This window comes from Peromyscus californicus, unplaced genomic scaffold (genome assembly GCF_007827085.1).
Source record: "Peromyscus californicus insignis strain IS unplaced genomic scaffold, ASM782708v3 Scaffold_10__1_contigs__length_136768540, whole genome shotgun sequence".
NCBI classification, from domain to species: Eukaryota; Metazoa; Chordata; class Mammalia; order Rodentia; family Cricetidae; genus Peromyscus; species Peromyscus californicus.
In genome coordinates, this window is record NW_026294391.1 from 36579866 (window position 1) to 36602905 (window position 23040).

At 37.3% G+C, this 23040-nt stretch overlaps 1 protein-coding gene across 1 annotated transcript; it reads left to right on the plus strand.

Annotated features, from left to right (window-relative positions):
* Positions 1-16729: 16729 nt before the first annotated feature.
* On the plus strand, positions 16730-21219 carry LOC128114246 (odorant-binding protein-like). The gene is made up of 6 exons (XM_052744089.1): positions 16730-16786; positions 17238-17377; positions 18270-18340; positions 19817-19927; positions 20604-20705; positions 21203-21219. Exons 1-6 carry the CDS (start codon positions 16730-16732, stop codon positions 21217-21219), a joined length of 498 nt encoding a protein of 165 aa, XP_052600049.1.
* The last annotated feature ends 1821 nt before the right edge of the window (positions 21220-23040 follow it).

Consider the following 23040-nt stretch of genomic DNA (forward strand, 5'->3'; position numbering starts at 1 on the left):
TTGTTGAAAATAGAGATGTAGAGTTGTAGTGCAGACTTTAATTTCAATGTTGTGAGCATTTGATGAAGTACTAGCACTCTTTTGTGATTACTCAGAGACATGAGAGAGTTAGTCAGTAAATGTGTTAGCTTTGTGTTCCATAAAGCTTTCAGAAAATAAAATTATGAACTTAGGTTGTGCATATGTTTATACTCAAGCAAAGACATGGAGACTTTCCAGGGAGCATTTGCATTAAATAGAAGAGTAAAGAAGAAAGAAGGAAATAATTTCAAAAGTTGTTCTCATATGACCTCAACCTGAATGGATGAGGGAAATTGCCTAGGATTGTACAGGAAGCCAAAGCCACGGGGAATTTATTTAAATAAATAAAAAAACATACTTTATTTATTTTTTATTATGTTTTTTTTATTTTACAATTTAATTTTACATATCAGCCACGGATTGCCCTGTCCTCCCTCCTCCCGCCCCCTGCCCTCCCCCCAGTCCACCCCCCATTCCCATCTCCTCCAGGGCAAGGACTCCCCTGGGGATTCAGCTCAACCTGGTAGATTCAGTCCAGGCAGGTCCAGTCCCCTCCTCCCAGGCTGAACAAAGTGTCCCTGCATAGGCCCCAGGTTCCAAAAAACCAGCACATGTACCAAGGACAGGTCCCGGTCCCACTCCCTGGATGCCTCCCAAACAGTTCAAGCTAATCAACTGTCTCACTTATCCAGAGGGCCTGATCCAGTTGGGGGCTCTTCAGCTATTGGTTCATAGTTCATGTGTTTCCACTAGTTTGGCTATTTGTCCCTGTGCTTTTTCCAATCTTGGTCTCAACAATTCTCAATCATACAATCCCTCCTCTTTCTCGCCGATTGGACTCCTGGAGCTGCACCTGGGGCCTGGCCATGGATCTCTCTGCATCCAGATCCCTTAGTCATTGGATGAGGTTTCTAGCACGACAGTTAGGGTGTTTGGCCATCTGATCACCAGAGTAGGTCAGTTCGGGCTGTCTCTCGACCATTGCCAGCAGTCTGTTGTGGAGGTATCTTTGTGGATTTCTGTGGGCCTCTCTAGCACTTTGCTTCTTCCTATTCTTATGTGGTCTTCATTTACCATGGTCTCCTATTCCTTGTTCTCCCTCTCTGTTGTTGATCCAGCTGGGATCTCCCGCTCCCCCAAGCTCTCTTTCCCTCAACCCTCGCCTTTCATTACCCCCACTCATGTCCAGGCTGTTCATGTAGATCTCATTCCATTTCTCTGTCATTGGGTGATCCCTGTGTCTTTCTTGGGGTCCTGTTTTCTAGGTAGCCTCCCTGGAGTTGTGAGTAGCAGTCTATTCATCCTTTGTTTTACATCTAGTATCCCCCTATGAATGAGTACATACTATGTTTGTCTTTCTGAGTTTGGGTTACCTCACTCAGGCTGGTTTTTTCTAGATCCATCATCCATTTGCCTGCAAACCTCATGATGTCATTGTTTTTCTCTGCCGAGTAGTACTCCATTGTCTATATGTGCCACATTTTCTTTATCCATTCTTCAGTTGAAGGGCATCTAGGTTGTTTCCAGGTTCTGCCTATTACAAACAATGCTGCTATGAACATAGCTGAGCATGTGCCCTTGCCACAGGGAACTTTTAAGGTTGAGAATCTGGCAAATCTGTGACTCAATTAAAAATTAAATAGTTTTTACTTATCAAATTATCATAGTCAATTCATCTTGGTAGTGAGTAAACCATAGTTTGTGATTAAGGGAATTCATATCTTTTTATAACATAATGAGGCCAAAATGTAGATATTAATTTGGGAATAATAAAATACAGAGATTCATGGAAATGTAAGGTAGCAAATTGTCAATAGATATTCTAAGCAAAAGGATTTTGATAAACATGAGATCAAAAAAATTTACAATAAGATTTTTGAGAAAAATGAAAATCTATAAACAAAAACCTCTAAATCATTTTCCATAGAAAGATAATTGTGCATCCAGGTGTACCCCATACCTATGAATTTAAGAGGAAAAGCTGAAGAAACTGTATGAGTATTAACACATGAATCTTTAAAAACTTGGACACTAGACATAGGAAAAACTTCTAGAGCAAACACAAATGAGTTAATGCATTGTCCTATGCAGGACAGGGAAGGAGAGAGGAAAAGTAAACTTTATAAAAATGTAGATATTTGGGACATTGAGATAAACATTGTTTATAATGGCACACATATTAAGAATATATGAATAAATCCTTAATATCATTAATAAAAATAAACACATAAAATATTAATGAGTAATAAATTGGACATAGGACTATAGAAAATACAATATTTTATAGTAGTTCTTCTGAAAATGTACAAAACTCCATAGAAACCATAACAATCATATTACAATATTTCTTTGAACAATATCTCAGTATTCACAAAATACCAGAGGCATTTAATTATCATGCAGGTGTTTGAGAAATTTGACGTCATACAGGTGCATTCCTCTGTCTATATTGATCCTGAACATCAAGCCAATAAATACCACAGCTGATTTCTTGAGAAACAGAAGCCAGTGAATCATCCATTTGGTTTGAAAAGCTCTAATATCAAAGATATATAAAGAACTCAAGAAACTAGATATCAAAACCCCCCAAAATCCAATTAATGAGATATAGATCTAAACAGAGAATTCTCAATAGAGGAATCTCAAATGGCTGAGAAACAAATAAATGTCCAACATTCAAATTCATCAGGGAAATGCAAATGAAAAGTACTTTGAGATTTCATCTTGCACCTACCAGAGTGGCTAAGATAAAAAACACAAGTGACACCTCATGCTGGAGAGGATGTGTAACAAGAGGATCACTTCTTCATTTCTGGTGGGAGTGCAAACTTGCACAGCCACTTTGGAAATCAATATGGCTATTTCTCAGAAGATTTGGAATAGATCTACCTCAAAATTAGCTATATTGCTCTTGGGAATATATCCAAAGGATATTCCATCCTCCCACAGCAGCTTTATTCATAATACCTAGAAGGTGGAAACAACTTTGGTGTCCTTCAACCAAAGAATGGATAAAAAAAACTGTAGTGTATTTACACAATAGAGTATTACTCAGCTCTTAAAAATATGACATCATGAAATTTTCAGGGAAATGGACGGAACTAGAAAAAAAATCATTCTGAGTGAGATAACTCAGACCCAGAATGACAAACATGGTATGTACTAGCTTATTGTCAGGGACAAGGATAGAATCTCTAGTTAGTGGAAAAATACAGACCCCCGATAAGACAGGGAACTAGATAATCTTACAGTCAGGTTGCCTAGCAACAGGACATTAAGGCAGAGCCCTTGACCCTTTCACCCTGTAAACATCCTATACAAACATCCTGTTAGCTTGCCCCACCTTATGCAGATGACAGCTTCTTGCTCCCCCAACCCTGCAGGAACTATATAAACCCTCTTGGAGAAAAATAAAGTTGCGCCTTGATCAGAATCTAGACTTGGTGTATTTCCTTGTATCTCCTGTCTCTATCATTCCGTCCTTAGGATGGTCGAGAACCCGTTGAAGCCCTGCAGGTGGGGCAGCTTATAAGTGGATAGTAGCTGTTAAGTAAATGATAATCAAGCTACAATCCATAGACCAAGAGAGGATAGATAAAGAGGAGGGCTCTAGAGGAGGGGTCTAGAGATCCCAGGGATCTCTCTGGGAAGGGGAAATAGATTTTGTGAGTGGACTATGGGCAGGTGGGAACTGGAGCAGGAGGGATCAGGTGGGAGGATTGGAGGGAGATAGTATGGGGAGAATTGGGAGGGTGTATGGAAACTTAGTGCAGTAGAAACTTCATAGAATATATGAGGGTGACCCTAATGGGAACTCCTAGCAATGTAGGATGTGGAGTCTTAACTCATCATCTTTTCTAGCCAGGGAAGGTTTCCACTGGTTGGAAAGGGTTGTGTTTGCTTGTGTTGTTGGCCAAGGGGTTCCCATGGAGATCCCTAAATAAGTTAGGCTAATGCTAGGACAGTGGGTCACTCTCTGAAAGCTGATGGTAGGGGCCCCACTGCTGAGGACAACATCTATACAGCTAATTGAATGTAGAGAGTTCAAGATGGTACCTGCATGGAGCCTTCACCCCTAATTTCTAGTCTCTTTGGTACATGAATGTACTCTACAGGCTATGGAAAGAGAAACCTGAACACCAACCCACCATAAAACCCTTAATCTACAATCTGTCCTTCTTGCAAGATATGCTGAAGCAATGGTGATGTAGAACTTGTGGGAGTGGCTGATTAATTTGAGGCCCACACTGTTGTGTGATATTTTGATTATGTTCTGATGAATAAAGTTTGCTTGGAATCAGAGGGCAGAGCTAGCCACTAGCTGAATGTAGAGGTTTGGAGGACTGTAGACAGACAAGAGAAAGGAAGTGGCAAGGTGGTGCTGAGAGAGGATCTCTGTACTTTTGGACCGAGGAACAGAAGAGGTAGGAGGTGACTGGTGGCTGCTCCCTGCTTCTCTGATCTTTCAGGTTCTTACCCTGATATTTGACTCCAAATTTTTTATTGATGTAGATTGAATAGATTAATGCTTCATATACCATGAGCTGGAACTCATGCCCTATGCTGTCTGGATGGCCAGGAATTGGAAATTGGATAGCCCAGAGACCTAAGGTAGAACCAAACAGAACTGGAAGAAAAAAAACAATGAAATGATTCCTAACAATATTCTGCTATACTCATAAATTTGTGACTTTTGCAGTCATCATTAGAGAGGTTTCCTCTGCCAACAGATGGGAGTGGGTGTAGAGACCAACAGCCAGACAGACATGTGGAGAGAGTCTCAATTGGAAGTCTCTATCAGATCCCTCCTCTCAAAAAACTAGGAATCCCATGGAAGAGGGGGAGGAAAGATTGTAAAAGCAAGAGGGGATGGAGGACACCAGGAGAACATGGCCCACTGAATCAACTAAGCAGGGCTCACAGAGACTGAAGTAGCAAGCACAGGGCCTGCGTGGGTTTGCACTGTGTCCTCTGTTTATATGTTGTGGCTGTTAGCTTGGGGTTTTTGTGGGACTCCTAACTGTGGAAGAGGGCGTATCTCTGACTCCTTTGCCCACTCTTGGGACTCTTTTCCTCCTACTGGGTTGCCTTGTCCAGCTTTGATATGCAGGCTTTGGCCTTGTCTTATTGAATCTTGTTTTGTCATGTTTGGTTGTTGTCTCTTGGAGGCCTGCTCTTTTCTGAAGGGAAATAGAGGGGGAATAGATGTCGGGGAGAGGGGAGATAGGGGTAAGCTGGAACAAATAGTCAGAGGGGAAACTGTGGTTGGGATGTGTTATGTGAGATAAGAATATATTTTCAATAAAAAGAAAAGGCCAACACACAGAAAAATGTATCATCATCTGTAACTTGATTATAATGGATTCTCTACTCATTCTTACTGACTAGTAACAGAAAACAAAACCACATGAAGAAAGAATTAAAACTAATGTCCAATTTACTATGATTTTAGAGTTCCAGAATTTGGGAGAACACACACATTCCATGAGTGTAGCTTGAGTTTTCCTGCCTGGCCCACAGTCAGGGCAAATCTCTCTCACCTGCTAGTCCCACAGCCGTCAGACCCGACCAAGTAAACACAGAGACTTATATAGGTTACAAACTGTATGGCCATGGCAGGCTTCTTGCTAACTGTTCTTACAGCTTAAATTAATCCATTTCCATTAATCTAACCTTGCCACATGGCTCGTGGCTTACCGGCATCTTCACATGCTGTTTGTCATCGTGGCAGCTGGCAGTGTCTCTCTGACTCAGCCTTCCACTTCCCAGCTTTATTCTCCTCCTTGTCCCGCCTACACTTCCTGCCTAGCCAATGGCCAATCAGTGTTTTATTTATTGACTAATTAGCAACACTTTTGCCATACAAAACATCCCACAGCACTTCCCTTTTTTTTTTCAAAAAGGAAGGTTTTAACCTTAACAAAGTAAAATTACATATAATTTGGGAATTTGGGCGTAGTTTCTCTTACTACTTCCTGCTGGAGGGGGACGCTGTATCTTATGGGGATACAAAGAAAATTTTAGAATTATGGAATAGTCCATGAGGGTGTATCGTCTGAGCCAGTTGCCTTCAAATCATTCTGGATGTTGAATCATCTGGGCCATGGTGTCATTGGAGACCTTTCAGGGGGTCTTGGCTGGTCAAACCTGATGTATCTTAATCTGGAACAAATCCATAGCCTTTGGCTTTCTGTGGGAACAAAAGGGATTCTTTTCCAAAGCAACATATCCTTATATCCAAATTTTGAAGTCAAGGTACCTTTAAAATATACATTTTGGCATAACTCAACAGCTTTTACAATCAAATGTTTTTCTGCAGTTAAAAATCCCAAAGACAACACAATCCAAATTCTCTGTGTAATATTCATCTTTACGTGGCTTATTTTCTGTATTAATTTTTTTTTTTTTTTTGGTTTTTCGAGACAGGGTTTCTCTGTGTAGCTTTGCGCCTTTCCTGGAACTCACTTGGTAGCCCAGGCTGGCCTCGAACTCACAGAGATCCGCCTGACTCTGCCTCCCGAGTGCTGGGATTAAAGGCGTGCGCCACCACCGCCCAGCTGTATTAATTTTACTGTCTCTTTAAAGACTTTATTTTTTTTTAAATTATGTATTTGTTTATATAACTGTATATATCACCTTTTTGTCTCTTTCAAGCCTACGTATATTTTACACACATTTTAAACTATTACATCTGAATCTGTCTTATTGTGAATCTATTGCATTAAGCTGCAGCAGCTGTGGCTGCTGGCTCCACCCACCTCAGCTTCCCAACATGGCCGTGGTACTGTATGTTTACCGCCGGCTCTGGGAGCTATCATGGGTCTATGCTTTTATCCAAGCAGCGTGTTTCCCAAAAACTTCTTTTTTTGTTTTATACTAGCAAAGGCTAAATCCACCACGCAGCTTAATGTGTCACTTGCAGAGGCCTCATTCCCGCCATACTGCAGGTCGAGTGCACACGCTAGGAACCCACAAGTAGCTCAAACCGGCAGCTGCCGCTCATTTGAGAGAGACAATTAGGAAGCTGTTTTTAGCTCCGTTTTAGAATCTTTTCTCAGTTTTTAGGTGGAAACTCTTGCCACCACGTTGGGCGCCATTTGTAGCTTGAGTTTTCCTGCCTGGCCCACAGTCAGGGCAAATCTCTCTCACCTGCTAGTCCCACAGCCGTCAGACCCGACCAAGTAAACACAGAGACTTATATTGGTTTCAAACTGTATGGCCATGGCAGGCTTCTTGCTAACTGTTCTTACAGCTTAAATTAATCCATTTCCATTAATCTATACCTTGCCACATGGCTCGTGGCTTACCGGCATCTTCACATGCTGTTTGTCATCGTGGCAGCTGGCAGTGTCTCTCTGACTCAGCCTTCCACTTCCCAGCTTTATTCTCCTCCTTGTCCCGCCTACACTTCCTGCCTAGCCAATGGCCAATCAGTGTTTTATTTATTGACTAATTAGCAACACTTTTGCCATACAGAACATCCCATAGCACATGAGTATCACAAAACAGACGATTGGAACTAGAGAAGAGCTGGAGATATTGTATGGAAGAAAGACTTTATGTGACTCAAGGGCCCAGGTCTGTGATCCTGAATGCACAGAATGCCACATTATTTCATATTTAATTTCTTTCTTCACATTTTTTCATTTGTCAAAATAGTAGTTTGTCATTGTTATCTCTAGTAATGTGTTTTTATTTTTAGAAAATATTCCTTGACAATTTCACACACACACACACACACACACACACACACACACACACACACACACACACACATTATTTTTATCCAAGATTACTCACATCTCCATCTGAAGCTTCACAAAGTTTCTCCACCCAACAAGTCCCTTTCACAGTATCATTTATTTTAGTTTTATTTGTGGCCCTATGAGTTTAATCAGGGCTATGTGTGTGTTACTAGCTTTGGAACTATCTCTTGGACCCTAATGACATCACCAGTAAGAACAAGGGGGTGCCAGGGCTTTCCCAACTGCAAAATCCTATCAGACCAGAATTCAGGAAGAAAGGGTACAGTCCCATATGCTAGGTTCTCATCCATGTCCCCTGTCAGATAGGCAATGTCTAGAATAGGCCCAGTGTAGGCAAATGTGTTAGCTGTGAATGAGTTCAACAATTGACTTAGTGGGACTTCAGAAAACTGAAAAGTATTTGCAAAGATAAGGAAATAAGCAGTTGGGTGAAGAGAAAGCCCACAGAAGAGATAGGAATATTTGCCATCACTACAAGTGGCAGATGATAAATGTCCACAAAATATAAAAAGAATTCAAAAAACAAAGTCAGAAAACAAATACTCCATTCAAAATTGGTCTGGGCCTCAATGAGAATATTCTTTAAAAAATGAGAGAAAAATGGCTTAGAAACATTTTATAAAAATGTCCTTTTGCACTAGTCATTTGGCAAATGCAAATCTGAGCACTGTTGAGACTTCATCTTAACCCAGTCAGAAGAACAAAGATAAAAAAGACAATAAACAAGAAACCTGTGAGGAAATCTAGAGAAAGGGGAACACCCATTTACTCTTGGCGGGATTGCAAAATTGTACAACTCTGCAAACCAGTGTGGAAAATTCTCGAGAAGCTGACAGTGAATCTACCTTATGAAACAACTATACCACTCCTTGTCATATGCCCAAAGGACTTTACCTCCTATCCTATTAATATTTTCTCAGTCATGTTTATTGCTGCTCTATTCACAATATCTAGGAAATGGAAACAACCTAAATACTCTTCAACTGAGGAATGGATAATCAAAATGTAATCCAAATGCACTATGGGATAAGATTCAGCTGTAAATAAAATTAGAATTATGAACTTTGCAAGTAAATGAAAAGATGAAGGAAAGATTATACTGAGTGAGATAACCCAGACCCAAACCCCCAAACATCACATTTTCTTTCTCATCTTCAGTTCCTAGCTACAGATCCACATATCTAAATATACAATATTGATGGAACAAAGACATTGGACAGTGGAAAGGGAGCATATATAGGGGAGGATTGAGGATTGGGAGGTTAATGATAAGATAAGGGTGCTATAAAGATGAAAACAGAATCACAGAGCCAAGGTACCAAATGGGGACGAGGGAGATATTTAATACAAGAAGGCATGGGGAGGGGAATGAAATAACATCAAAGTTGTTTGATCAAGCTTCAAGGGAACATATTTTATATTTATATTATATATTTATCTAATTTATTTTATTTTTATTTTGCATTTATATTTTGTATTTACCTAAAATTATGCACAATACATATAAATGAAGATATATACATATAAATGTGAATAGACATTGATATAATAAAGGAAGCTAAGAACTTGGACTGATAAACTACCCACAAGAAAAATAGACTAACAAATAGGCTGTATCAGGAATGAGAAAATTCCTTTGGAATGATTTGGTAGGTTGTCAATCTGACTGACAAAAATATAAAGTATCTGTTTTGAGCTTGCTTACATCTCAGAGGTTGTGGTTAGGCCCCTATTGCTGAAGTTACTCCACAATGACTACACAGTTAGGATACAGGACTCAGATAATTCTAACTGGATCTATGATCCTAAGTTTTCTTTCCTGTGATTTCACTTTCCTGGTTCCAGAAAATACTGTTTAGGAGGCTAAGAGAGGGAAATAAGCAGTCCTAACCAGATGAAACAACTATGAACAATAGCACTTATAAGCATGGCAAGATAAGGAAAAAGGTACAAGAAGTGACCTTGTGTTGGCAGCAACCAACTGTCTGATAAGACTCAATAACAACATAACAGGAAGGAAATTATTCCTGATAACCTTGTCAGGTGCCCAGGGTTAGTGAGGACGTGGATTTTAGAAAAGAATTTACTACTGCAACTTTACTACACCAGCACAATTCCAACACGCATTCTAAATTTGATATTTATAACCACAGACAAGTGTAGTTAGAACTCCTCCTGAAAAAAAGCTTCACTTTATCGCAAATGGAAACCATCACAGAAATCTCCAACAGGATACAAGGCAGAGAAAAACAGATTGTGGGGGCTGGGTCCCAATGGATACATCCGCAACTCAGTTCCTGCCTCTAGTGACCAGGGAACATCTCTGAAGAGAAATTGGAAAGATCCTAAAAGCCAGAATACCAAGAATTCTGCTGTGAAACTTTCTCGGCTAGATATTATATGATTAGCAAGATGGGGAAGAAATCAATATCAGTGGCAATGTTAACATGGAAGGGGAAATCTATGTAGAGTCCCAGCCCTGAATGATGACCACAAAAATCTAATGAGTGTGGGAAGAAGGAGAATTAACCTCTCCCAGGTAAGAAGGGCACTGCTATTGGTTGTTCATTGCAGAATAGTCAGTCCAGAAACCATATATATTCAAGGAATAAAATGGCATTCATCAGGTTGTGTGCATGTGCACATCCATACATGTCTATGTATATATATATATATATATATATCTCAATAATAATCCAAGTAAAGGGCTATAAAGTTGAGTGGGTGGTACATAAAAGATGTGGGAGGGAAGGTATGTGGGAGGGGCCTGAGGAAGGAAAAGAAGAGGGAAAATGATGTAAATTGAAGGATACTGAAAACAAGAAAATGTATTAACATAGTACCTGATATGTAAAGAACACAGTTAAATATTTGACATTTGAGTTGGGATTTTCTTTCTAATACAACAGAGCATTGAACTTCATATATTTTACAGTCGGGACCATATGTCACTTGACTATGATTCATTTGCATCTTCTCTATATTAACTATGTCATTTTTCTCTTTGCTGAGGACTATTTACTCTTATTTTCATTACATGTCTTGAAAATTGTTTAAGGTAGTTCCATACATACAGAATTTCAACTGAGTCACTCCCAACTGCCTCCTTTCCTCAAAGCTGTGGCTCAGGAAGTTGTGTCTGCCAAATTTATTTTGAGAAAAGAGAAAATAGAGAGACAAGAAGAAAGTGTAGAGCAGTACATTGTTTTCAGTGTGGCATGTGTGAACCTACGAACAAAACATGCAAGAAAGAGGGAAATAGTTTCATGTGTATAAAGTTGTATATTCCATGAAAGCTACTGCCTGGGGTTTTCTCCTTCTAGCCAAAACCTTAGTGGAAGGTCTGTCATCAGAGTGAGAGAAGGCTCTGAGAATGCAACATGTCCTTAGATGAAGACCTCATGTGTAAATATCCTGGGTGCTTTTACTCTGTGACGAAGGAATTCATAGTTACTACTATTGGATGAATCCTGAATACAACATCAAAATAAGCCTTTAAGACTTGTCACTCATAAGATTAATATTAAATAAGAATCAAGGAATGTGAAAGAAATGGATTTCAGACTGTTCAAAATAAACAGCGAGCCGGGCGGTGGTGGCGCACGCCTTTAATCCCAGCACTCGGGAGGCAGAGCCAGGCGGATCTCTGTGAGTTCGAGGCCAGCCTGGTCTACAGCGCGAGATCCAGGAAAGGCGCAAAGCTACACAGAGAAACCCTGTCTCGAAAAACCAAAAAAAAAAAAAAAAACCAAAAAAAAAAAAATAAACAGCGAATCATATTTATAACAGATGTCAATTTAAAATGGTGAGATATTTTCATTTCTTTGTTTTTAAGATATTATATTATAATCACATCATTTGCTCCTTACCTTTCCTCCTTCTGAACCACCCCATGTTCCCCTCTTGTCTTTGTCATTATTGAGGACTTCTTTTAAAATTGATGGTTGTCACATTAAAAATTGTGAAAATTTGATGAACTAATATGACTGTTTTGTGAGTATAGACAGAAACAAGGGAATTGGAATGAATTAATTTGATTAGTGTTCCATAAAGCTTTCCAGAAAGACAAATCCTTACTAAGTTTGTGCATATGCTTGTACTCAAGCAAAGACGGAGAATTTCCTGGCACATTAATGCCAGAAGAAGATTAAGATGACAGAAGAAGGAAATATTTAAAAACTATCCTAATTTAACCTCAACTTGAACAGACGAGGCAAACTGCCTAGGATTCAACATGAAGCCAAAACCACAGAGAACTTTTGAGGTTGGGGACTCTGAGGAGACTTGTCACTCAACTGAAAATAAAGAATATTTACTTTTCATATTCTCATGGTTAATTCAACTTTGTACCTTCAGTATGTTTTTAAAAGACACATTTCTTTTAATACACAATGGGGCAAAATGTAGATATTAATTTGGAAATTTAAAACTACACTTTATAATGGAAAATGGAAAGGAGACAGAATTTTGATAAGCAGAAGAGTAAATATTAATAATCGTAAACACATTTTTGGAAGGGAATGAATGTCTACAATCAAAATTTTCAGAGTTGTTTTCCCCAATACACTAGAGCTAAGTCCAGGTGAACCCTGGATCTATGTATTTGAGAAGGAAAGCTTAAAAAACTTTAGAAGAACTGATCATGTTAAAGTCTAAGACTTGGATGGACATTGGACATAGGAATTTAATGAATGAACATTTTATTCTAAGATTTTCAAAGAGGTGGAGAGGAGAGGTAAACTTCATTAACCTTTAGATATTAGGCACTATGAGAGATAGCACTGGAGTAATAAGTAGAGAATGTATATGTCTTTACTCCAGCAAGGACAGTGGGAATGTCCAGGGCATGTTCCTGCCATACAAAAGAGGAAAGGTGCCGGGCGGTGGTGGCGCATGCCTTTAATCACAGCACTCGGGAGGCAGAGGCAGGCAGATCTCTGTGAGTTCGAGGCCAGCCTGGTCTACAGAGTGAGTTCCAGGAAAGGCACCAAAATTACACAGAGAAACCCTGTCTTGAAAAACCAAAAAAAAAAAAAAAAAAAAAAAAAAAAAAAAAAAAAAAAAAAAAAAAAAAGAAGAGCAAAAGTGACAGGAGAAAATAATAATAATAAAATAAATCTCTTCTGATTTCACATCAACCTGAATGGATGACAGTGATTGAATTTCATGATACGGGAATCCTAATCCAAAGGCACTGCTTGAGGTTGGGCACTCTAGGATCATTTGTCACTCAACTGATAATTAAAAAGTATTGCTTTTCTGAATCACCATGGTTGATACATTTTGGTGATGTTTATACCATTTTGTGCATTGAACAGAAAGCACATCTCTTTTATAATGTAGCGGGGCCAAATATGGTTATTAATTTGGGAATAGTAAAAGAAACTGTTTACTAAATATGTCAAGGAGCATATGCTGGTGGATATTCTTTGTTAAGGATTTTGATATATCTTTGAGTAAATAAAATCACTCCTCACAACATGTGTGTTGTTCATGAAAAATGAAAATGTGTAATCAGAAACTCTTGAGTCATTATCCTCCAAACATATATTTTCAGATAAAAAACGCAAGATCCCTATATTTAAGAGACAAAACTGGATAAGATTTAGGAGAACTGACCATGTGAAGCTTTAAAATCTTGGATATAGTATAGAGGATAAATGTTTTAGGAAAATCATCATTGAATTTCTGGATTATCTTATGAAGCAGAGAGAGAGAGTGACAGAGGGACAGAGGAGAACTTTATCAAAATTTAGATATTTGGGATTTTGAGGTACACTGAAGAAATAGTTGATAGAAAGTTCATATATTGAGAAGATAATTGAATACATTGTTTCTAACAGCACATTTATTCAGAATGCATAACAAAATCCCGAATATCATTAATAAAAAGGAACACAGCTGATATAAATGAGCAGTGATTTGAACAGAGGACTATAGAAAATAGTGAAGGAGCAATCATGTAACAAGTCAGTTTATTCCCTCTGAAAATATAAAATAAAACTCCCATTGGAACCATAGCAAATGTATTACAGTGCATCTGTGCCCAAGGGCTGAGTGTTGGCCAAATGGTGGAGGCAATTAAGTCAGACAGGTGCCTGCCTCTCTTCCTGTTGGTCCTGAGCATCAAGCCAAGAAATACAGCAGCTGAGTTCTTGAGAAATAGAAGTCAGTGAATCATCAACTTGGTTTGAAAAGGTCGACAAACAGAGAAGCACATCATCAGTCTGTAATTGGATTATAAAGTGGATTCTCCACTCATTGCTACTGACTGGTAACAGAAACCAAAATCACATGAAGAAAGAATGAGAACTAGTGTCCATTCCACTGTTATTTTCATATTTGTAGAATTTGGAGACCACACACAGTCCACGAGTGTCACTAAACAGAAGATTGGGTCTTGGGACAGAGTGGAGGGATTTCATGAAAGATAGAATATTTGCGGCTTAGGTTCCCAGGTCTGTGAACCGGAATGTGACAATATTTCACATTTCATTCTGTACTCCACAATATTTCTTTTTCATTTTTTTCAAAGAGGTGATTTGCCATGAATATCTCAAGTAACATGCTTTTTAAAAACTTGTTTGTTGATAATTTCCTACATAAATAAAATTTTCTGATAATTCTCTCTGATATCATTTCAATCTTGTCAAGTCCTCCCTCCTAAACAAGTCCCTTTCACAGTATCATTTATTTTAATTTTATTGTGGCTCTATGAGTTTGAGTTTAATCAGGGCTATATGTGTACTCTTAGCTTTGGAACTAACGATTGGGCCCTAATGTTTTCACAAGTAGAAAGAATAGGGCTGGCCAATGTTCCTCCTAGCTCCAACCCATCAGTGGCCCCTAGGTTAGAAACAAAGTGTACAGTCCCTGAGACAAGTCCTCTTCCATAATCTTCAGAAGACAGGAAATGGCTACTTTATGTCCAGTGTAAACAAACATGCTTGGTGTGAATGAATATCCAGAAAACTCGACAAATTTAAAACACAATGTAAAAGAAAAGAGAAAGTCCAGTCAAAATGAGTCCAGGAACTGAATGGAGTCAACTGAAAATAAAACACACACACACACACACACACACACACACACACACACACACACACACACACACTCATGTAAATACATACACATTCATATACACACATACAGACAATCACACAGAGCAAAAGAGTGAGAAAGCAAGAGCAAGAGAGAGAGAAGGACAGAGACAGAGACACAGAGAGAGATATTGAATACTTGTACAGTTGTGTTGCCCAGAGACATCTTTTGTTGGGATTTACATATTTGTATAGCAACTCTGGTAAGCAGTGTGGAGAATTCTTAGTTTTCTGAAGGTAAATATGTACTGTGTGACTCAGATATATAGCTCCTTGAAATATGCCTAGATTACTTGATATTCTATTTCACAGATACTTTCTTATCCATGTTCATTGCAACTCTATTCACAACATAAATGTTCTACAGCTGTCTAATGGATAATGAAATAGTGGTAGTTATACACTCCATGATAATATTCCAAGGTAAAGGAAAATGAATTCATGACATTTGCAGATAAATGGCATGCACTACAAAAGATCCTACTGGGTGAGGTAAACCAGATCTAAAAAGACAAATGTGGCATGTTAGGTCTCTTCTGTTATTCCTAGCTCCAAATCTTCAGATAAAAGTTAGGACTCAAATGTGACCATTCAAACTCATATGCATGTAACAACATTTAGTTAAAAAAGAGTCCACAAAATTGACATAGATGAAGTAGGTACATATTGGAGAGTTTAGAGGGAAGAAAGGGGAGTGCAGAATGATGCTATTATGGTATAATTTTTAAAACTGAAAGAAATAGAGATAATAACAGGATATAATCTAAAGAAAGTGTCATAAATTACAGACTAATGCTTTGTAATGGTGTAGTCAGAAACCATGGGTTGTCAAACAATATTACCAAAGTGCTAAATGTAGGTTATTTGATGTGTTAGAGAGGGAAGCCCCAGAGGTTCAACAAGAACTGCAGAGTCCTGATAGTCTTCTTGCTGGTTCCTAGAAATGGATGAAAAGATCCTGTGGCTAAGCACAACACAGACCTTGGATTTGATGTGTAAAGAAGTCAACTGGGTGGGGAGGGTCGTCGCTTTAGGAAACGTAAAGCAATATTTTCAGCTTGAATTAGAGTCCCTTTGCACAATTATATAATTTCTCTGAGGTTGTTATTTTTATAGACTGTTTCACTTGATTTGGTTTCTTTTAATTAATGATACTTGTATTTATTACCAGTGGACATCTAGCAACATTTTCCCCATTATTTATACAGTTAAGCTTTGATGATAGCTCTTGTAGCTCTGTACCATGGTAGTTGAATTTAATGTAGTGGAAGGCTATAGAAGTCAATGTATGGAAAGACTTAAAAGCAGCACAAGACATATCAACATCCTTATAGGAAATCCTCCAAATGTTTTAAAACCTTATCTTCTAAGAGTGTGGTTACTCTTGCTCCATATATCCCAGACCATAGTTTTAAATTCATTTAACTGCACAGTATTATGTTTAGATTCAGAATGTATTTTAAAACACATGTCATGGTGTTTAAACAAATCCTATAAGACATATGCATTTTGACCTTTACCCACCAGTATAGTTCTGGAGGCAAAGCCATTCCTTAATGCTCTCACAGGGATAATCCTTTCTTTCTGACAGGATGCTCAATTAATCATGCCAACATAACTTGACCTTAAGGCTAATCTTCTTAGTTTAGGAATATATTATACACCATTCAGCAGGGCCAATGAGGAAATACCAGATGGATGTAGGTTGTTGTGGTGCAGAACCATTGGTTGATTTCATGAAACTCCCTCTAACTAATCATATAAAAATCTTTGTCAGTTCAGTTCCTTCACATCCACTGACCTACTTTGAGCTTCTGAAGAAGACCAAAGACAGGTGCCACCATGGTAAAGTTTCTGCTGCTGGCTTTGGCATTTGGACTGGCTCATGCTCATGCTAAGGTAAAATCATATGGTCTGTGCAAATGTCTGGGGTTCCTCAACAGCATATTTCTGTAGATGTGATGCGTCATTCAGTTAGTCCATGCAAGTCTGTATTAATGAAATAAGCTTTCTGACCTTCGCTCAGGTATGCTTTCCAATTCATATTTCTCTAGGATGGAACAAATGAAATAAGAAAAGAATGGGTTGAATTTGCAGAGCATAAGAGGCCAAAACATGAGCAATTCCCCAAATCTCAAGTCCAAAATGCTGTTAATCAAGTCATCATACTACCCTGTGTTATTCTACAGCTGTAGATACATAATCTTGAACTAATAAACAAAACATTATTGATTGATAGTTTTAGATTGTTTACAAATTTCCAAGGACTGGGATCAGAGATGCGAACACCAACTCATATTTTAATGACCTGTTTTATTTTTCTCCTTTATTTGCCTTTTACCCTTTTCAGATTGCAGGAAAATGGATGACAGTTGCCATTGCTGCTGACAAAGCTGACAAGATAGCATTGGAAGCACCTCTGAGACTCTATGTTCGTGATATTACTTGTGACGAGGAATGTAGTAAAATGGGAGTCACATTTTATGTCAAGTAAGCAAATGGTCAGCCTTGTAAACTGAGCAGACTATTTATGTTTCTCAGCCTTTATGTTGTTAAATTCATAGGGGAATGTTCTGTTTTTGGTCATGAAATCACATCTTTAGCAATTTGATTATATTATTCCATGATGGGGTAGCTCTGGACACCACAAAGAGATTAGTGTCTCCAGTTCCATGAGATTTTATTTAGAAATTCTTGTGGTTGGAGGCTTGTGGTTGAATATTGTTCTCTAATATTAGATGCATGAAACTCTAAGGTTCTCATTTCTAGTAAGTCAAAAGGTATATGTGAGCATTTAGGTCAAAACCATACATGTTATGTTATCCAATCATGGTGTCATAAAAAAGTCCTCCACAAACAGGACAGATGAATCTAACTTATGAATCCCTTTCTCTGAAGCTTTAGGTTCAAAGACTCTCTCTCTGGCATTTGGATGACTATGTTTAATGAAAGACTACATAACACCATTAGGACTTAAATGCTTAGAACCATTTCTCTCTTGTAGCCACAATTGTATGTTTCAGGTTACAAATAAAAACACTTAAAAACATGCATATAAACTTGTGTTCATATTATTGCTGGACTAGAACAAGAGAATTAGCATAATGAAAATCATACTGAGTGGATAGCGAAGTTTTGATAAGGAAGTCATCAGAGCCTATAGAGCACTTGGCAAAATGGGCGCAAAAAACCAGTCATCTGTATGATTACAAACAGAATGATCTTTTCTAAACAAGAAATAGGAATAGTGAGGTAAGTCCTAGCTCTATACACTGTTCATAGATAATATGACTCTCTCAAGTTCATTATAACATTTGAAGATCTATAATAGGAATTTAAAAGTTATGAAGAGTAAACGATGGATTCTTTGTTTGATTTTTAGTGCAAATGGCCAATGCTCAAAGACCGAAGTCACTGGGTATAAGCAAGCAGATGGCACCTACAGAACCCAATGTAAGTACAGGATCTAGGAGTTTCCTTTATGAACAAAAGCAATGTGAGTGTGCACATTCATACTAATACTTCAGCCACACATAGGGACATGAATCTAGAACAATTTTGGCTCCTCAGAAAGTTATCAATCCTTCCAGTGAACTGAGATACACTACAAAGTTAGAGTACGTTGTAGATCATCTGAAATTTACATGGAGAAGAACACTATTACCTAAAAATGTGAATAATTCTAACAAGATATCTTCAAATAATTTTCCTGGATGAAAATTTATTTCTAGTTGATATCCAGTGTTTTTTCTTTCATACAGTGTTTCAGTTTGTTATCAGACAGACCTGCCACTCACTAATAGGCCTCAATGGCCTCAAACATCTTCTCAAACTTCATGCCTTAAGCTCTCAAGTACTTATATTGCAAAAATTATGTGTCATCTTGATTTATGGAAAATTTAAATTAACTGTGCTATTTCAATGTTTCTGTTTCTCATAATTTGGAGAGATCACAACATTTATATTATTGGATGATAAACTTCAATTTTTAAAAGCAGTTAGAGGGAAATCTATTTAAGAATTTCAGACTGACTACTTCAATGTTGTAAGAATTGCTGAAGTAATAGCAATACCATTCCACTGAATTATACAAATCTGACTTTTGTTTTTATCTTAAGTGAACAGAGGATACATTCTTTTGGCAAGTCTAATGTTTTCCTAACTTAACATGGATATTAAAATGTAGTCCTGTAATAGAAAATGACCAGATCCTAACTCCTTTTATTATCTCATTAACAACTTTTATCATTTAATAAGTGTCAGTAAGTAGAAATACCATACAAACACACACACACACACACACACACACACACACACACACACACACACACACACACACACACCGTTAGAGAGAGATAGAAAGAGCGAGAGAAAAAAAACAGACAGATGCTTAAATACATAAAACACAGACAGACATAAAAAACATGAATGTCTGGTATACACAAAATGTTCCCCTTTACATCTTTGCATCAATACTCTTACAAGATGATAACTTGTGCATATTACTAATTAGTATGGTCTATTTTTGCACATGTACTCATTTGCTCACCAAGTATTATCATGATGTGGCACCAAAGTAATACACTTTCAGGAAATTGAAAAATGAGCTTTGGGACTGTTTGAAAGGGAAAGGAATACCCAACAAACCTGTCACACAAGTCTTGACACTAGGAATTCAGTGAAAAGGGAAAGTGTCTGTACTTATGATTCACTATCAGGTTTGAAGAGCAGAAATGATTGGTCACTCTATTATGATGGGATATGCAAAATAAATGACTACAGGAACACCTTTGCACACATGTGTCATATGATAGTGAATTAGAGATGATTGCTAGAGTCAGGGTCAATATTAATGTTTAGCAAATAGGTGACATCAAATAAAGTAGAAAAATGACTGACACTGAGGTTTTAAATATTTCCATTTTACAGATGAAGGTGACAACACATTTCAACCTGTGTATGTAACACCAGAGCATGCAGTCTTTACCAGTAAGAATGTGGATAGAGCTGGCACAGTAACCAATTTGATTTTTGTTCTTGGTAAGCATGGTAGGGGATTCTCTGAAATTGTAGCAAAAGTATCACTCTGCAAAAGAGGATTAAGTCAGATTCACTCCCAAATACAGTATCATGGGATTTACAAATTCCTGTCCGCTGGAATGACAATCCTATTGTTGTGTGGACCAACTCTTACATTATATTGTAATTCAAGTAGTACGTTCATTGATGACTAGTGACAATGGGGGAGGCTATTGGAAGATGTTATCTTCATGTTTCCTCACTAGAAAGAGTAGAGGAAATATTGTTTTCCCAAAGTTCAGTCCATTATGAGTGTCATTTGATCAAGTGTGTATGAAATTAAAACATGAACTCTCAAGTATAGACTCGGGAGAAATGTGAAGGTTCTACTGAGAAGCATTCACGACTCTCTAGTGTTATGATTTTGCAAGTGGATAGGATTGAGATGCGTGAATTCTCTAGAGAAGAGTTTTTATTTTGATGCATCACGAAACACTGCAAAGTATGTCATACCACCATTTAGACTTCATTAAATGGAACATGGAGAGATTTATTATTGATTGTATTGACCCACCCAGCATAATTTGGAGAAGTTGAGATTTTCTGTTGCATACCATGCTGGGACACTAAAGAAGCAATGTATATTCTGCAGAATTCTATTCAACATGTCTCTAACATTGTCATTCATGCAATGTAGGAAAAGGTGATCCTTTGACTGATGAAGAACATGAAAAAGTTGAGAAATTTGCTGAGGAACAGAACATCCCACCAGAAAACATTGAAAATGTTCTGGCTACAGGTAACTTCGATGAATTTTTTTTGGCTATAGCATATGTGTGTGTGTGTGTGTGTGTACATATGTATATTGATGTATATTTATAAATATATGTATGCATATATATACATATATATTATATCTATCTATCTATCATCTATCTATCTATCAATCAATTTTCATCTGTCTATCTACTCATTTAGAACTCTGATTCAGATTATATCTAGTCATATGCTATCTTTCAGTTGATATTTCAAACAATAAGCATTGGGGAGCTGTTCTTATATTCTTTTTTTTTTTTTTTTTTTTTTTGGTTTTTTGAGACAGGGTTTCTCTGTGTAGCTTTGCGCCTTTCCTGGAACTCACTTGGTAATCCAGGCTGGCCTCGAACTCACAGAGATCCGCCTGGCTCTGCCTCCCAAGTGCTGGGATTAAAGGCGTGCGCCACCACCGCCCGGCGGTTCTTATATTCTTATGATAACATTTCTGTCTCTCCTTACACCATTTCCATTCTTTTACAGATACTTGTCCCAAGTAAAACCTTCTGTAGGTGAGTAGAAACAGAAGCCATGCTTAATCACCTAGATATTTGAATGTATTTGTGCTTATTACATAAAAAATTAGAAATAAGTATGTGAAAGGAAAATAAGGAACTCAAAATTAGACAAAATCAGGACAGAATATTATGTCTTTTAAAGCTGAAAATCTTAGTGTCAAAAGTGAAGGATAGATATTTTTTATTCATATGAAGGACTTTTATCTTATTCAGAATTACTAATACATTCATATAGTGTAATATTATATCAAGAAAATGTGCCTTGTCATTTGAAAAATCTTAATTTACTTGGTATTGTGGAATATTATTTGCCACAGATATGGTACAAGCATGTTGAACTTTTCTATGTATTCTTTGAATCCTCTCAATCTCAAATTGTATGTGAGGCCACAGAATGTCATTATTTCCTGTAGACAGTGTTCCTATGGAATCCAAAGTATAAAATATTTGTGGTTTCTAGGAAAGGAACAGTTTGTGTATAATCCCTCCCTATACTCTATAGTGTTATATTTAATTTTGTGTTCATGAACTCTCAAGGATGAAATCTTTAGTGTCCTTTCACCTATGTTTTCATTTTTGCTTTCATGTTTACACAGAGGACAACCGGATGACAATTATACATCATATCCTCTTGACCACGGAATCAGTATCACATATAAATCACCATTTCTTTCTGAATGAATTGTCCCCTCTCCTGTGAAGTCAGCATACCACATACCAAATTCCTGACTTACCTCTCCTTTCCTTTTTCATGATGTATGAGCTGTTCTTACTTTTTTGAATGATTAAATAAAGTGTTTCAAGAAGCAATAAAGACCGTGTGAAAATGATCTCATTCAAAAAGCACATAAATATCCACTAAGCTAACTAAAATAATCAGTCTGGTGTAACAAATGATATCTGTATTACTGAAAACTATTGTAATCCTTGGAAATGTCACAATTACTGGAGCCATGGACAAGAACACTGCAGAAGTGAATTTTATGTTGTGCTTCATATTTACTTTCAGCTGTAAATTGTGATTTGTGGTTGAGTGGTCCTAACAAACTAAAAAGTTTCATATAACAAATTCTTTGGGTCTACCTTTGAGTTCCACATTATTTAAAAGAGGATGAAATCTGTTTTCAAAAGTACATCTGAGGAGATTATCTTTTGTTAAATGATTACAGTAAGCAAATGAATCTGGATATGCCTTACTAGGGTACACATGAGTCATTCACATTTGAAGAAGAGAGTAAATTCATGAGAAGTATATTCCATAGATACCAAGCCCTACAAATATGCATGTATATATTACAATTTTCTGTTTGTATTACAATGCTTCCTTAGAATGTAATTAGCTATCAAGATAGAAAAGGCAGATGTAATTTTTTAAAGGGCTTGGAACAAGGAAAAAGAAAAGATTTTAGAGAGTGTTGCTACATCCAGTCTACTGAAGTGTAAAGATACAACAGATGCAAAGTAGTTCAATATTTATAAGCAAAAGATATAAATAAGTAACAATGATATATTTTTTTTTTGTTGAAAAAAAACCCAGTTATTTAACCATTCTCTGTGTGGCTAGTTAAACAATGTTACTCTAGAAAACATACTTGAAAAAATATTTTTTGAAAATTTTGTGTATTCAATGTATATTTACATAATTTTCATATGGCGACCATAGTGGTAAAAATCCTTAAAAACATACTAGAAAAATGAATACACGCCCATATCAAGGAGATCATCCATAATGATTAAAAATTCTTTGTTCCAAAGGTACAAGCTTGGTTCAACATACAGAATTCTATAAATACAAAATGTCAT